Source organism: Opisthocomus hoazin, chromosome 4 (assembly GCF_030867145.1).
Source record: "Opisthocomus hoazin isolate bOpiHoa1 chromosome 4, bOpiHoa1.hap1, whole genome shotgun sequence".
Classification (NCBI taxonomy): domain Eukaryota; kingdom Metazoa; phylum Chordata; class Aves; order Opisthocomiformes; family Opisthocomidae; genus Opisthocomus; species Opisthocomus hoazin.
In genome coordinates, this window is record NC_134417.1 from 40,137,557 (window position 1) to 40,154,001 (window position 16,445).

The 16,445-nt window shown below is 40.4% G+C and overlaps 1 protein-coding gene across 4 annotated transcripts in view; it reads left to right on the forward strand.

Annotated features, from left to right (window-relative positions):
- Positions 1 to 16,445, forward strand: part of BMPER (BMP binding endothelial regulator) — a 152,942-nt gene that overhangs the window by 27,024 nt on the left and 109,473 nt on the right. For 3 of the 4 annotated variants that reach the window (XM_075418662.1, XM_075418664.1, XM_075418663.1), the window contains 4 exons: positions 598 to 697; positions 12,107 to 12,189; positions 13,729 to 13,819; positions 14,666 to 14,748. In XM_075418662.1, coding sequence (XP_075274777.1) covers positions 598 to 697; positions 12,107 to 12,189; positions 13,729 to 13,819; positions 14,666 to 14,748 — 357 coding nt within the window. The remainder of the gene's footprint in view (positions 1 to 597; positions 698 to 12,106; positions 12,190 to 13,728; positions 13,820 to 14,665; positions 14,749 to 16,445) is intronic. The other variant, XM_075418665.1, reaches the window with a different exon arrangement.

Genomic DNA, 16,445 nt, shown 5'->3' on the forward strand with positions numbered 1-16,445 from the left:
ATGCTATAATGCATCAATTCTCAGCATTTTGGGGAGAAAGATGAGTTACGGTAGTCTCTTTTCCAGTATACTGTTTAGTAGCCTCTTTTGAAGGACCTCTAGGCGACTAGGTAAATCCGCTAGCTAAAAATGGTTTTCAGCAGTGGCAGAGAATTTTGTTTTCTCTGAGGCTGCCACCTCTTCCTCAGTGCCTGTCCTCTTGTCACCATGAGAAACGAGTCCTGAGCTGTGCAGTTCATGGGGCAGCAGCTCAAGACCCTGAGGAGATTTTAACAAGCGCGTTGTGTGGCTAGTTATTCACTTAACTAAATTGAATTTCTTCAAGTGGGGCATGTTTTCTCTACTATGCCGGGTAGCAGTCATGAATTACAGTCTAAGAGAAGTTTAAACACCATTTGCTTGGGCTCCTGGATAATTCAGACTGTTTTATACTGCGTTCCTGCAAGGGGAGAAAGATGCTTTGAATCACAAGGACCGCTCCTGAAGCAAAAGAGCAGGTTGCTAGCCTCACATTTTATTTTCTGAATTGCAAGAAATGGTACCTGTGGATTTGGTTTGCTTGCAATATCTTTTGTCTTTTTTTCCCCCCCCCCTCAGAATAAGGAAGTGACGTGCAAAAGGGAGAAGTGCCCGACGCTCTCCAAGGACTGTGCTCTCGTCATTAAGCAGAGAGGAGCTTGCTGTGAGCGTTGCAAAGGTGCGGTTCCCTTGCTGTTTCTTCCCTCTTTTTAGAATGTTATCAGTTCACATTTATGTTGCCAGAGGTAGGACCAAGTTTGGAGCTTCTCAGCTGGGAATTGGCTCTTACCAGAGGCTAGAAAAGGCCAGTAACCATCATTAAAATAAATATGCTTACAAAGCTGGTGGAGATGCATAAATTCACGTATTTGTCCTGTAATTGTTAGTTCATGTACAGTGACAGTCCTTTAGAAATACATCTTTATTGTACTTCATTGGTACATTGTCAGTCTTTTCAAAGATATCTCCTCTTCTAGCTTTATCAGAAATACTTTAGGTCAACATCAATCTGCTAGTAGTCACTGGTTAATAGAAATTCCTTAAACTTTCTGTGTGTTGAACAGAATAGGAATAATGCTTTTGAATAATAAAGAGCAGAGTAATTATCCATGACTATTTTTGTTTTTCCTCATATTAGAAACAAACCAACCAAATTCTATTAATTTTACTAAATATTTCTTGATTCAAATAATAATATTGTTGACATCTTTATTAAAACCAAAATGGGCAGTAATCTGAACATTTTACTTTTATTTATTGACAAACACTGTATCTTCCAAGCCCTTTAGAAGGAGATGATTACCAAATATAAAAAAAAATAATAGATGAATTGTGTAAGCATGCATGGCATGTAACTACCATGCTTATCCACATGAAAAATGTGCAAGCAGATGAAGTTGAAAACTAGTCTGTTTTTATATCAATGCAGGAAGTAATATGCTTTAAAAGACTAAGTTTGCTAAGGGACTGCTGATGCAGTCAGTGAGGTGGAGACTGTTGGATGCAGACAGCTTTACTTTTCTTTATTTTTCTCTGTTGTGTAATTCCCCAGTGGTGATAGAGTGGTTTTGAGAGGGATATAGGGTAGGGTAAATTGTTGGGAAGTCCAAGCATTTATTGCCTTCCCAGTGGAAATACAAATGCAGGAAAACAGATTGCGCTGAAATTCAGACAGAAGAGACATGTGACGGATATGTGTTTTTCCTGGATGGCTGCAGAGGTGTGCTAGCTGCTGTGATCGTGAGTTTCTTCTGTGCTGCAACTTTGGAATAGGTTTGGCAAGCCCCAGTTTGAGGATTTGCCTAGAAGTCTGACACTTAAAAGATAAGGAAATGAACTGGAAAAAAAAATTAAAGCATTACTGAAACAGTAAGAATTTGTAGTTACGGGTTTTACATAAATGAAACGTAATTTAGTTCTTTTGTCAAACTGTGTTCAATGTCAGCTTTACAGCAAAAGATTCCTGAGCATTGGTTTGATTAGGCTGGAGGCTGATTTTCCATTTCTGTAGTGGGATGTGTAGTTGGTCAATGGCCTGAAAATTTTCTATACATACATACGCATACGTGCATGCATGCACACAAAACGATTCAACGCTGAAAGAATATTAATGTTTCAAAGTTGAGGATACAGATATTATTTTAATTCTTACTCCTTGCAAGATTTTCTGTTCATCCTGATTAGAGGTGAGTACCTACACAACATTATTAATAGACTTCAACCTGGCATCTGCAGATTGGTATGCCTGACATATCTAATGGGAAAATTAATAGCAACTGTTACAAAAAAGAATTAGGAGGCACACGGATAATTGCAGTATGAGGGGGAAGAGTTATGTCTTACAAAATGCTAGAGTCCTTTGAATGTATCAGTGAGTATAAGGGCAGAGAGATCCAACAAGATCACTCAACAAAAACTACTATAGACACGAAACAGCTCTGAGTTTGTAGAGAAACTCTTCTCATCAACAGCTAACAGGTGGTGACCATGAATGGTTATTTTCATAGTGCAAAAAGGTTACCAGCAGGTCCTTGCAAAGATCTCAACCTGTTAACATGCTCAGAAATGATCTAGAAAAGGGTGAAGAGGGACAGAAAGTTTGGTGATGATGACCTGATCTCTTTAGCATAGTAAAGGAGGAGGGCTGCCTGCAAGGAGTTGCAGAACATTCTTGGGACACTGAACAACTGATGTCAAAATGGCAAAGGAAGTTAATGTGGATGGGAATAAACGAGTGCACACAGGGCAAAACAGTCCTAACTTTACAAATATAATACTGGCTCCAAGTTGACAGTTACTGATTAACAGCCGTTTCTCAGTGTTATAAAAGATACTTCTGTGACAGGACCAGCTCAACCCCCAGTAACTCTCCAAAGGGAGAACTGAATGTTGGGTTTATTAGGAAAGGAGTAGGGTACAAATTGAAATTCCCTGTTATCCTTCTGTGTGAGTCCATGGTGTGTCCACTGAGGGAATATCAGGTAGGCTGCTTATTCTTGCCACTTTGGAGGCTAAAGTAGAGCTATAGAGCTTGCCCTGGATTTTTTACTTTTCCATAGGTGTCTGTTATTGGCTGCTATCAGAGAGAAGATACATGGCGAGAAGGGTGTTTGGTCTGATCTAAGGTGGCAGTTCCTATGTGCTTAAGACGCAAGAACAGCTTTAAATTTCAGAATTAAGAAAAAAAGCGCAACACTCGAGGGCTGAATATTCACAGTAAATTCAAAATTTCTGAATAAGTTTTTCTGCTCTTGCTCAAAGGTAAAGCCAAATATGCACCCATATAACTGCAGCAGTTCTAACACCACACATTGTCACCAGGCTGTTCTGGTGCCATGGGAAGAGTCTGGTGGAGCCATCTCTACCCCCGGGGAGGCTGCTTGCTCTCCTGCCGCACTGAATGCTGCTGGAGCACCTGCTCTCTCTGTGCTAAACCCAAAATGAGCGTCCCATGCAGAGTATTGTAGGAATCAAGGGTGCAAATGCCAGGCTGTCTGTGTAGCACTTCAGCTACTCGCTTCGGTGTCCCAGCAACTCCCCAGCACTCCCCGTGCAGAGCCCAGCTGCAGCCGGGACTTGGCCCTGCAGCACTTGTTCTCAGTTACTATTTTGTCAAGCTGCCAGAGTGCCCATAGGGAATGCAAGCAGGAAAAGGGAAACGGGGATTCTTTTTTTTTTTTTTTTTCCTCTTTCTGGTTGCATTTCATCTAAACCTGAACAAAATGTTACGAAGAAAAGACATCAGAACCTGATGGCTTTTTTCTTGGCTTCATTCCCAAAGCCTAGAAAACCTTAATCAGGCCTTACGGGCTCTGGCCAGCTCTCTGAGTTTATAGACTCACGTCTTCCTCCCTTGTGAAGAAATGAATGAATGAATGGCTCCTGTCATTTGAGTACAGCGCTAGGAGGATAACATCAAGACCAAAGGGTGTGTTTCCAGAATTGGCTTGCGTAGGAAGGAAACCACCACTCATGAGTAATTTGTGACACTGCTGCCAGGATGTTTTATTCTGTTATGAGGAGTGCATGAGGACAAGGTATGTAGGCCTGGTATCTCTGGTAGCAAAGAATTAGTCTGAAACTAACTCAGTGGCTGCAATGGTACATGCAGCTGAGCTCCCATGTTTAGAGCTTTGCGTGCAGGAGAAACTGAATTGTTAATAGACAATTTTTGCTGCAAATGGTTGTGTGCTGAGTGCAAGTCCCGTGCTCCTGTTTGGGTATTTGTATGCTGCTTAGATAATTTCTAGCACTTCTTTTTCCTTTTTCTTAATAACCAAAAATGTAAGAAACAGCAGCATGTATAACTTTTGTAATCATGAAATTCACTGTGGTGGAAACAACATCCCTAACATATTAAGAGATTTGGCTTTAAGATTTTAATCCTCTAGACTAGCAATGTGTTTTAACACTGTTCCTGACTTCAGCCCTGTAGGACCTTGGATAGTAAAGTCGGTGGGCCAAGGCTCTCTTTTGCTGTGTGTTTGTGCGAAGTCTGGAACAGAGAAGTGTGGGCGCAGGATTATGGCTCCCTGCTGCAAAGAGAATGAAAACAACTAAGCATAATAGGGCAATCTTTCAGTGAGATTATTCTTCTGACATACATACTGTAGTTTATAAAACTTACTATATACCTCTAGCATACTATTCATTTCAAAAATATTAAAAAATTAAATCCTCTTATTACTTTAGCATAGGATAAATAGGACACTTTTCATTTCTGATTTTATTTAATATTTTTAACAAAAACATATGAGATCATTGAGATTATAGAAATAGATTTGGCAGCATTTTCTTATTTAGTTGGATGAAGACCTGTCACTTGGATGTAGAGCTCTCTACACCTCTCACAATAACTTATTTGCTCTCTGAAGAAGTGGTATTACCAGCTCAGGGCTGCATAAAGTTTGAATTTCTAAAATTGTGTACCATATTCTACTCTTTTATGCTAACAATCTGAATCTTCCATGGATGTGCAAAGATAAAATTGGTGAGTATTTTTTACAACAAATATGATTTGTTGTTCTGAAGTTTATTTTGCTTCCCATGTGCAATTTTGCTTTTTCTGCCCTTGTTAACTTTTGAGAGTTACTGTAGCATTTGGGGTTTTTTTTAAATTAATTAATCATCTTGGAGGTTCACATGCTATGCTCCATTGATCAGGAGTCTGCCAGAGAGTGGAATCATAGCCCAGGCAACAGCAGTGCTTGTTCCCCTCAATATTGAATATCAAAAGCTATTGTAGTTAATTGTGCATTTCTTGGAAAGGATATCAAATATTATGGTTGAGGATTGCAGCCAATTTCAACTGTTAGAGCTGGCTTGCAAAGGAATTTAGAGGGAGGTTTCGAGTTTATCAGAACACTGAGTTTATCAGTGTTCTGGCTACTCTACTAACAACCTGCAGGAGCCATACATACATCTGGCAGTTTGTTCGCCTGTGGACACCCCTAGTATGAGATACCTGATACCAGTTTGATGTCCTGCTGTAAGACAGACCAGGGGGACCTTTTTGTGGGGCTGTGATGGGGCACTATAACTTGCAGCCCATCCTCATGTGCTCCAAGGCAAGCTTTCAGAGACAAGAGTGCAACTTAATGCATGGATGGAGGGGTCACGGCCTGGCAAATAATCATATGTTTTCCTACTAAAATCTTTTTCACCCTCATTTGAATGTATTTGGTATCTGAGAGAGACTGGCTATGGAAAGAGGTGGTTTGGGGACATAATCATGTCTGACTTTTCTCTCAGCCTTTCTCACTCCTCTCAGTTTCTTGGTAATGTGCTCCAGCTCTGGTTCTTGAGGCTGGAGGTACAGATTCGTCTCAATGTTCATTCAGTTTCTAACTTTGTATTTCAAGTAAAGGATGAGATTTTGAAGCAGTGACATATAGCCATTGAGGATAGTATCATTCAGTATCATCATGGTGTCAGCTCTGGTTACTTCTGGTTATGCCTAAGAAAAGGTCCACCGCTTCCTTTGAGTCAACTATTTACGAGACATACATTGCATATCCCTTGAATATCTGGTGTATATTATAGTATTCAGTAGTGCTTCAAATTTCAGATTTTCTTGATACCTTGATTGCTATAATTCTTCATTTAATGAAGAAACTTATGAACTGTCTTGTCATAAATACTTTTGCAGTCAAGCATCTGTCACCCAGACTTTTACAATCACAGAGAAGTTGTTCACGACTCTTGTGTTAGAAAACAGCAGGAGACCTCTGTGGCGATATGTGGATGCGCCTTGTAACTTGTACGTGGACGTTTTGTCCAGCGCAGCAAAGTAAAAAGAAATTGAAGACCACAATGGAGGCTTTATGCAACATTCATGCATAACACAACAAACATTTTAGTACACTGAAGACTGTAATAAGAATGTATTTTACTGCAAAGCTGTGCTAATATTGAATGATTTTGCCGGTCTGAGGAAATCGGGTGTAAATGGCAAGTAATTGTGTCACCAAGCAACATCATTCATGACACCCCTCACAGCCGTGAGAGGTCACAGTTCTCCAGCTGCCAGGCTTGACAAGCACATCAAGTATCAGCTCAGGATTCAGTTGCAGAACTATGTGCCATTTGGGATCACGAGGTTGTTACGGACCCTGCAGAGTGACTTTTCTCCCCTTATATATGTTTTTTGTAATATATGTGAATTAAACACGAGACATTTGGGAAAGTGAAATTCGGTTCTGGTGGGGTGCAGGGGGCAAAAACAATGCCCTGGGAGGAGTTCATGTATTTGTTTCTGCTGCTTTTTGCTCAGTGAATGTGTGCTACATTGCATCATGTGCCCGTGAACTCTGCCATCCTGGTGTAGCTCACCCCATGGCCACTTTACTCTGCTGTGTTTTACGTCCTTTACACGGCCGCTGCGCCTTGCTTTCCTTTGGCATTGTGATTGCAATGGCTCAGCTGCAAATAGGTTTGACTGTATTCAGTTACAGAGGATGGAGTTGGTTTTTCACTGTTTAGAGTGAGACTTAATAAACATGGGAGATATTGTATATATTTTCATGTTTCTGTGTTGACAAATGAGGACCAGGGTTACCCAATAGGAAGTTTAGTTTTCTAGTGGCTGTCAATGGCTTCACCATCATTAAGATGTGAAAATATATTTTATAATAGGTGTATGTGTGATTCACAGTTCTCTTATTTTGGCCAACAGATTTCATGCCAGGGAAATATTGCAGAATGTGCAAGTTATTGTGTGGGGTTTTTGGGGGGGTTTTTTTGGTGATTTTGTGGTGGTGGTTGTTTTTTTTGTTTTGTTTTGTTTTGTTTTTTTTTGGCTAGAAATGATATTTAGTGTTAGCATGCCTGGATACTTCCCTGAGGTGTAATTCATCAAACACTAAATAAAACATGTCTTCTGACTGTTTTCTTTTTCTTAATGTTTATTTTCCATGCCAGTGGAGAGGTTACTTTTTAAAATAGAAAGTGGAGGGAAAGCAAGAAAAAGACTTAATAGCAGAAGAAAGATGCTGAAGAAATGAGGGATGGTGATCCAGTCTATTGTGTACCAATCTATCACTTTCTCTTGGGACAATAAGGAAATGACTTGTCCATAAAATTCTCATTAGCCTAAAATAGGCAAAAATCTCTTCTGGAATCTTACAAGGCAATGTCAAATTGAGTAATAAAGGCTTGTTTTTAATGAACTCCTGAAGACACTGGTTGAGCTTTAGCACTACTAAACTGCCTTTTGCAGTCAATGTCCCTGTCTTCGTGACACTGCTCTGTGCTGGACTGTCTGGGGAAGAAAAAAAAGGGTCATTTAAAAATGTTACTGAATTTGGAAAGACAGATGGCTTCCTGATTGTCAACTGGTCCATATGCTAATAACAATATCTGCTACAAGTTGCCTCTTTTGTTATTCCATTCCAATTCCATGTGAGGATGCTTGCTTTGGAATTAAATTACTCTCTTTCAAATTAAATCAGCTAAAGGTTGGTTTATTATGTTTGAAACTAAGGTATTCAAATAAGGCATGCACAATATTGAAACAAAGTAGCTAAATTAGTAAATTAGAAGTGATTTAACTATTTTATCAGGGTTTTTTTGCGCAGGAATGTTTCAAGTCTGGAGGATCATTTTGCCTTTATGAGGTGACCAGAAGGTAATTAGCAGTTTCCACTGCATATACAACTGGCAAACTTCAACGTATTCAGTGGTTTGGTTTGATTCAGATAAGCAACTTTCAGCTTTCGTGTTTGTCCAGGACTTAATCTGAACTATTTGGGTTGAAATTGGTAATAGTAACAAAACTTACCATTAACTGAGAGTTAATATTTTACATTAATAAAGCAGCAGCTATTCTTAAAGAAAGACTAAAAAATTAGGACACACTCCTTGACTGATGTGAATCACCTTAGCTCCATTTAAATTTATGTAGACCACTGATACATAACTTCCTTCCGTATGTGGAATCCTAAAGGTTTTCCTTATGGGGTATATGCAATGGGATCAAATTTACCTATTAATGTAGAATCTGTTACTTTTCGTGTACTCCTTAGAACATTCTCAGGCTTTTCGGGTTCCCCTCTTGAAAACCTCCTCCATAGCCCTTTCTTTTAAAGTTTTGTTTTAAGTATGTGTTCAGGCAGAACTAAGTGGATGGCGTTTCAGTGATTGTGCTAAGCTCTGATCTTTCACGATTTATTGTTTTCTCCTGCTCCCCCTTTGAAATGGTGGATGGGGACAGTAAGTTAATGTAATAATATTTCCAAAGGGAATTAAAATGGCTTTTAGGAACTTGAAGTATGTTCCACCATACCGTGTTGTAGAAATTGACATCAGGGACTTTACTGATGCCTTTGGACGCGAGATATTCAGTGACTACTTTTCAAGCCAAATATGGTGGACCTTTAACCATGGGCAAGCTAGAACAGCTGGACTGAGTTGGCACATGGAGCAAGACAGATTTCACTCAGCTGGATTTAGGTGAGGCTCATAAACTTCTGTGCTATGAATAGATGGTCTGGGAAAGTCTGGGTATATGTTTGCAGGTGTCAGCTGAGACATTTGTGCATGGAAAGTGAGGTTCAAAAAAACTAGCTGGTACGTGGGCTTTGTTTCTTTTTCCTTTTGAAGAGTGAGTGGTGGATGTAGCTCTGGGGCATCCAAAGGGCAGAGTGTCAGCACACACCTCTGGTCAAAGACAGGTTAAAATCTCCCCTGGAGATTGTAAAGCACTTCCTTTCTTGTGCTCTCTTCAGTTTGCCTGACATTCAGCCTTCCTCCAGCTCTCATCAAGCCTGCTTGTGTTACTGGATAACTCTCCCCTCCTTTCAGGCTGTTTTCCTCAACTGAGCATCTGCTGAAATCCAGGTTCCACCATACCTCGTGCTAGTGCTTGCACGATGCTGCTCTGTCCCCCTAATTCAACCTGCTGACCTGTGCCAAAGCTCGAGAGTGATCTTGGTATCTCTGATGCTGCTGCAGACTTTTCCATCCTGGTCTCCATTTCTCAATTTCCCTTTTGCTGCCTGCAAGCTCTCTCTGCCACGGTTACTTCTGCTGTGCCGTCCCTCAGTGCTGACAGGACCATGTATCAGTGACAGAAATGGCTTGCGGGCAGGAGGAGTTTGGCTCCCCCCTTGCTGCTTTCCACGAGGGCAATGGCTGATGCTGCAGGGCAGAGGATTTCGTCGCGTAGCTTGGATATGCGCTTTGAGCGAGTGCCGTGGTGACTGCATGGACGGATGCACCATCTTCAGGCTTTCTCAACCAGATGATCCTTAAACTGAAAATTTCAGTTTAATATGCACTTCTGTACATGCAGATTAGCCCAGGATCATTAGATTTCTTACAGAGGAAACATTTTAAATTAAAGAACATAATTGGTGAGCGAATATGCAAGGTATTTTGCAATTGCCAGTTTCCAACCTGGCCCTTGATTCTGCCCAGTGCTGAAGATACCAGACCCATTTGGTAAAACATGCACACGGATATTTAACAACACAGCTTGTTCCATCTTGAATGTCCAGCACATGTGTAAACTCTTTCTTGGAATGCAACCAGTATGCCAGTATGGCCTGTGCTTCTGCAACCTGAGGATGCTCAAACACGTTCAACAGTCTCTGCTGTTCATTGGGGTTTGCACTGAGCAGTAAATGAGACTGTACTATAAGATCAGCTAGGTGTTTTTCAGAATGGGACTTCTAAGACGCGTAACAGGGAGTATAGGGCTTCACGTTCCTCTCTTGACGTCTTGGCCTGCGTGTATGAGAGCTCACACAGAACTGCATTTAATGTGCTGAGAATCTGAACACTTTTTTATTATTCAAAATCGCTTCACAGGGGTTTTGATACTTAAAAAAAATGTGAGATTCAGATGTATATTTTGTACCTTTCAATATTTGTCAAAGATTAAATTATCACAGCCAGCTATTAGACTACTGATCAACTCTTTTAAAAACATACCTGTTTCCGCTTAGGTAAGTGAAAGAGCCACAGCATCTGCAAACTTCTGCTACGTTGCTTTGTATGTAGCCTGGAAAAATTTCTGAATACTGCACATCCTGAAGTACAAGTCTTCTGTTGTTTAAGATCTTAACTGGAGGCAGTTAACACATTTGTAAATTATCTTTATATACCAGGTTTCCTTTAAATTTTGGGTTGAATTCAAAATTATTTTGTGGGGATTCTAAGTTCCTCGGCAGTTCAGAGCTATGACCCTGAAGGTTTCTTATACAGTGGGCTCAAAGATTTACCCGTGTAAGGCTGATAACTTGCCTTTAGTTTCAGAAGGGAGTAAAATGTAGCCAAAAGCCATTCAGGACAGTGCACCCTACACAGCAGAGAATGACTTAGAGTAGCAGCTGAGGTAGGGTGTGGAAAGAGAACGGTGCCGTGGGCATCGTTTGACTGATTGTAGTTTTGTGCTTGGTGACTTTAATGTATATGTCTGTGTTTCAAAGTCTCTGGCAAGACTCCTGTTGGTTTCATGGGCTCTTTGGTCAAGCTCATTTTGAATAAGATAGACTAGGAAACAACCCTCAGAGCAGTAAATGGAAAATGGGCATTTTTCCTGTAGGAAAGGGGGCATGTGTTTCTTCTTAAATTTATTTTCAGAAACACTTTAGCTCTCCAAAGAACTAATTTTTAATTGAAACAATTCTGCAGTAATAAACTAAGTCTCTTAAAACAAATATTTTATTTCTACTTAATATGCCTTTTCTAGTTTTGCTTTTCTGGTGAGTTATTTTATTCTTTTCTTTGTGTTCCTGTTTGGTTTTCCATTTTGCAAAATACCAGAAAACAGTGAAGGAGTGAGAAGGGAAACTAGTAGGAACAGGTAATAAAAAATATGAAAATTAGTGTCTGTGTTTTTTTTTCCAAACGGCTCAATGAAACTTCATTTTGCACAAAAAAATGGGTGCTGATCCTGTGCATGGGCAAACCAACCTATTATCTTTTAACAAAGTTGTCATATAACACACAAAGACATATAAAGCCAAACCCAATGGGACTCCAAAATGTCCCCACTCAGTGATTCACCGCCCACACAGAAGAGCTTGATGGCTTTTAGTTTATGTGGATGTTGATCTCTTCTGTCGTGGAAGTGAAACAGTATAAAGGAGGGTTATCTCTGCTGACGTCAGTTCATCCATGCTGAGTTGCGCTGGCTGAAGAGCATTCCCGGGGGTTTTGGTTAATGGATGAGGATAGCGTGGCCAGGCTGGATGATGAATGTTTTCAGCTCTTCTCTTACCCTCTCTCCTCCCTTTCCCCGCTGCAGTGCACAAGTGGCTGAGCAGCTCTTGAATGGACTGCAGAGTAAGCACCGACATCTATTTCTTAGGTAAATTGTCACTGATTTTGGTTTGTATTGAACGGTTGTGGTTAGCAAGGAGTTTGGCCAGTCATGCATCAGCAGCAGATGTCTGGGGCGGTGGTGCTGCCAGCCCTACCAGCACGTGATCCTTCTTGTCAGTTCCAGCTCTCAGCTCTACCTCTTCTGTTAACCCAGGGGAGAGGACGGGTTCCATTTAGGATGCTGCTCTGTGATCTTCATTGGCAGCCTCTCACGAGATCGTTGCACTCAGCTGAATTGACATGCTGCTGTCTCTTCCTCTAGATTGCAGCTTTGAAGGAAACACGTACAACAGCTCCATGAAATGGCACCTCCCTAGCAATCCCTGTGTTACATACCAGTGCCAGGTAAGGATGTCATCAGCATCGTGCTAATTGAGTGGTGAGCTTTTCCCATGAAATTCTGAGCCCTTTTTTATTCAATCCAAATAACCTGAAATATTTTATACCCAAAGCGCAATATGGACTTTGCATTTAAAGTAGCTCAGATCCACTCAGATGTGGCCAGATATAACCAAACATTCAAAAGGATAGGTTTTATGTGACTTGAGTACTGTGATACCCAAACATTGCTGAAGGAGAGGTACGCAGCCATGCCATTTCCTGCTGTCTTTACCTTGAAAGAAGTCCTCTATTTTTCAGCATGCAAAGCCTTTTGTGAGATACAAATTATTATTTTAGTAATTGGATGCTTGTGTGTGTGTGCGTGTCCACAGATTTAACCTGGGATGTTCTTTAAGAGAAACTCACAACTAAATCTTGTTTTCTTGGGCTCCTGTGCTGTTAACACCATGGTATTTTTGGTAGCTTGCCTATCTGCAACCATAACATTTGCAAGATTGTCCATTTTCAGGCACAAACCAAGTAATTATATAGGGAATTTTGGTTTCTGTCTGTGAATAGGTCTGCTATTTTTGTAGACAATTTTATCTGGTTTTAATAATAACACTCAGGCAGCTACTAAGAATTGTAACTGTTGGAAAGAGGAGAGATGAGTAAGTATGGAGAGCTTCTACAAACAGAGGAAGAGAGTTTCAAGATTTTTCTCTTTTTCTGTGATACTTCCACTTTGTGAGACCCACCCACATTTTTAAAGACAAGTAGACTGAGAAGAATGAAGTTGAAGCAGCAGTATTCTGTATCCTTGAACTTAATGAAAAGATACTTGCAATACAAATTTAGATACTCTTATTGCTACTAGCTACATGAAATGAACAATTCTTTACTGCCTGTTTCAATGTCTAAATGTGAAGCTGGGTGATTCTCTTTACCCTAGATCCACACATTTTAAAAAGAGGTTTCCCTTACCTCCAACTGCAAAGGGAAAAAAAAAAAAGTAGCAGCCTTTTGTGCACAGATCCTCACACCTAGATTTGTTCAGGAGGACTCTTTAAGTTCTTCAACAAGAAGTACAGGAAATGTTAATTTACTAATACTTATCAGGCAAAGCATCAAAGATAAGTGTCTCCCCTCTACAGAACAAGATGCTTTTATCTGCTTTCGAAGTCTTTTTTCCTCCAAGGGGAGAGGGATGAGAATGCCTTGTGTCTGGCCTGTTTTCACCAGAGCTGCATGGCAGATTACTGAGGCTAAGGATTCCTGATAAAGCAGGATTCCTTTTCCTAAGAAGGTGCTTGTGTTTTTTACCTGATGCGTTTTAAGGCAAATCCTGCATCTGGAGTCAGGGGAACTCAAGTGGATCTTTTGGCTGCGGATTAACGTGAATCCGGATACCAGGCAGCAGGTACAGAAAGAAAAGAGGTTTTGAAATCCAGTGCTCCGCAGCATGTCCCGGGCTTTAATTGTACCTCTAGCATTTGTGGATTTCTGCTTATTAAGGCAACCACAGTACTAACAATGAACATGTCTGATCTGCTTCTTTTTCAGGAAGGAGTGATAATAGAGTCAGAGTTACAGTGTGTTGTTCATTGCAAAAACCCTTCCAAACTCACGGGAATGTGTTGTCCTGTGTGTCCAGGTGAGATTTCATGGGAAGATGCGGTTCCACATGTGCAACTTTATTTCTAATGATAACCATCATTACCTGGGAGGTTGCCTCTAACTTCTCTGTTATACTTGACAAGTGTAATGAAATGTGTGGTGAAATGTGGGCCAGTGGCTCGCAATGCACTAAACGACACAAGAAGAGCATACTTAATGTTTTTTAGTAGAGGACAGGCAGACTAGGAGATGCAGAGGCAATAGCCTGTGGCAATATCCACAGATGTATTCATGTCATTTTTCAGAGGGTCTGTCAGCTGGCTTGGCGTGACTGATGACTGGGATTTTGTTAGGAGAGGAAGTAGAAGAGTAATCCTAAAAAAGGAGACGCAGTTTTTGAATGGGCCTGGGAATGGGTTGCCTTTGTGAAGCACGGTGGCAAATTAGCATGGTTTTATAGGATAACTTGATTTTAACAGAGGTTTTGTAGGTAAGAACTGTTCCAGTTGTGATAGAATGGGTTTATTAGATTCTAATTAATAATAAATAGTTTTAAAATTATTTGCTAAGAATACAAACTCAGAAAGTAAGAATGAGTAGAAAAAAACAAACGACTTAGAAAAGTGTTTCAAAGCCACTTTTAAGGTCAGACCTGACTAAGCTTTGACATCATAGGTGCAAATTTTTCTGCTGTAGAAGGATGCTTCCTTTTTCTCAAAAGGTATTTGGGGGTTCTCAAGGCCTCTGTAAAGGCTTGTGAAGTGATTTCTGTGTCAGAGAGGTTGGTGCGGTTTACTTTACATATTGTCCTGTGATGGGATGTGTTACAGAGAAAAGTCAGCGTGCTATCTTGAGCTAAACTTATTCAAATACTGTTTTCCAGGTTGTATATTTGAAGGGAGACTTTATAATGAAGGAGAAGAATTTAGGCCTGAAGGGAATAAATGTACCAAGTGCTCTTGCATTGTAAGTATTTGCCTTTTGGCATTGTATCTCCCTGTATGAACTTCAAAAGGCACGTTTTTATTGCCATAACAAAGTAAAAAATACAAGGAATTCAACACTATTATGTATTCTTCTCTCGGTGTTCAGGTTTCTATTGAAGATTTTACTGCACTAATACATTATATTACTCATATTCTGAGTTTATCATCTTTTTTTTGTGACCTTACACTGTACTCAGAACAAGATATTTGGGAGAGAGTTGATGTGTTAAATTAGTGATGCTTTTTTTGTGAGGGGATCATGCAGGAGGAGACAGAAAGCTTCATAGGTTTTGTCTATTAATCAACATTCATGAAATGTTTCCTTAAACCTATCTTTCACAAGGGTTCCTTTCAGCTGTATGCGGCAAGGGTTGTTGCTCTGAATTGCTGAGTGAAAGGATGAGGGTAGCCTCCTTAGGCTGTCCCAGGTGGATTTTGGCTTGATGCTTAATGAAAAGGTCATATCCTGGATTTTATCCTGGACTAGCAACAATATAGAGAGGAAGTAATAATTTCATCCTTTGGGTAATGAGCACAGGCTTCTCTTTCACTTCCATTAAGTTAGAAGTTAATGCTGAATGAGTTGGGGCAGACAACTTTGACTTCATTGGTGTGATCTGTGAGACCAGTAAAATGCAAAGTTCAAATCACTGTTTTTGTTGCAATCGATGGGCTGGTTATCAGCAGAAGATGTGTGGCTGGGGAACTTTACGTTTCAGTAGAATGCCAAGAGCTTTTTCAGTACCAGATACAGCTCTCCTGCATCAGGAAAATAAAATTAAAAAATGGAGAAGGGTAGAATTCAAAAATTAATATGTATTTATATATAGACACAGACACATATTTAATGAAACTGCTGCAGAGAACTTAGAGTGTTTTGTGGGAAAAAAAGTCCTGGTAATCTGAAAAATTAGTTTACACAAAATCATCACTGTTTCTGTGGTAGGAATTAGGCTGCTCGGGTCATTTTGTTTGGTTTTTTCCTAAGTTTTAATCCTGTAATAATGAAAATATGCTGTCACGCATGTCACAGTGATATATGCCCTGTGCTCCTGCTCTGCTGAAAGCCTCCTGTCCTGGGCTGAGTAACATTGCTCCCTGTGTACTCAGTGAGTCCCCCTGTCACTTCAGCTTCATCTGTAAAGCAGTAACTTTACACTCCAGCTTTGCTTAGTCATGTTGCTCAGGAGAAGGCAGGTCTGAACGGCTGAGAAGTCTGTGGAGACATGCTTGTATCTGTTTGGGCTGTGCTTTGCTGTTTTGTACATATGGTACAGATATCGCCTATTGCCCAGTTGTTGGTGTGCCAGTATCTCCTTGATTGACTTTCCTTTTTTCCCTAAATAACGAAAGGAACTGTGCCAAGAAGAGCATGGGAGGTGGGAGACATGATGACAGCAATATAAAAAAATATAGGAAGATAGAGTCAGATCTGAGGGTCTTTCCTTGGCGGTTACCAGTCTCAGCTATGTTAGAGAAGGAAACGCATCAGCTACTGATAGGAAGACATTTAAAGCCTGAAGCGAGAGGCTTAATGATCTCTTCCGAGAAAGACAGTATGAGGGTTTTGGATGTTAATGACATCTGTGTAAAATGTCCAGCTCTAATTCTGAATCTTACTGACAGCAAAAGAAATGCCATCTGTGTGTGAGCTGCACCTCACCGCCCTTCCCTCTC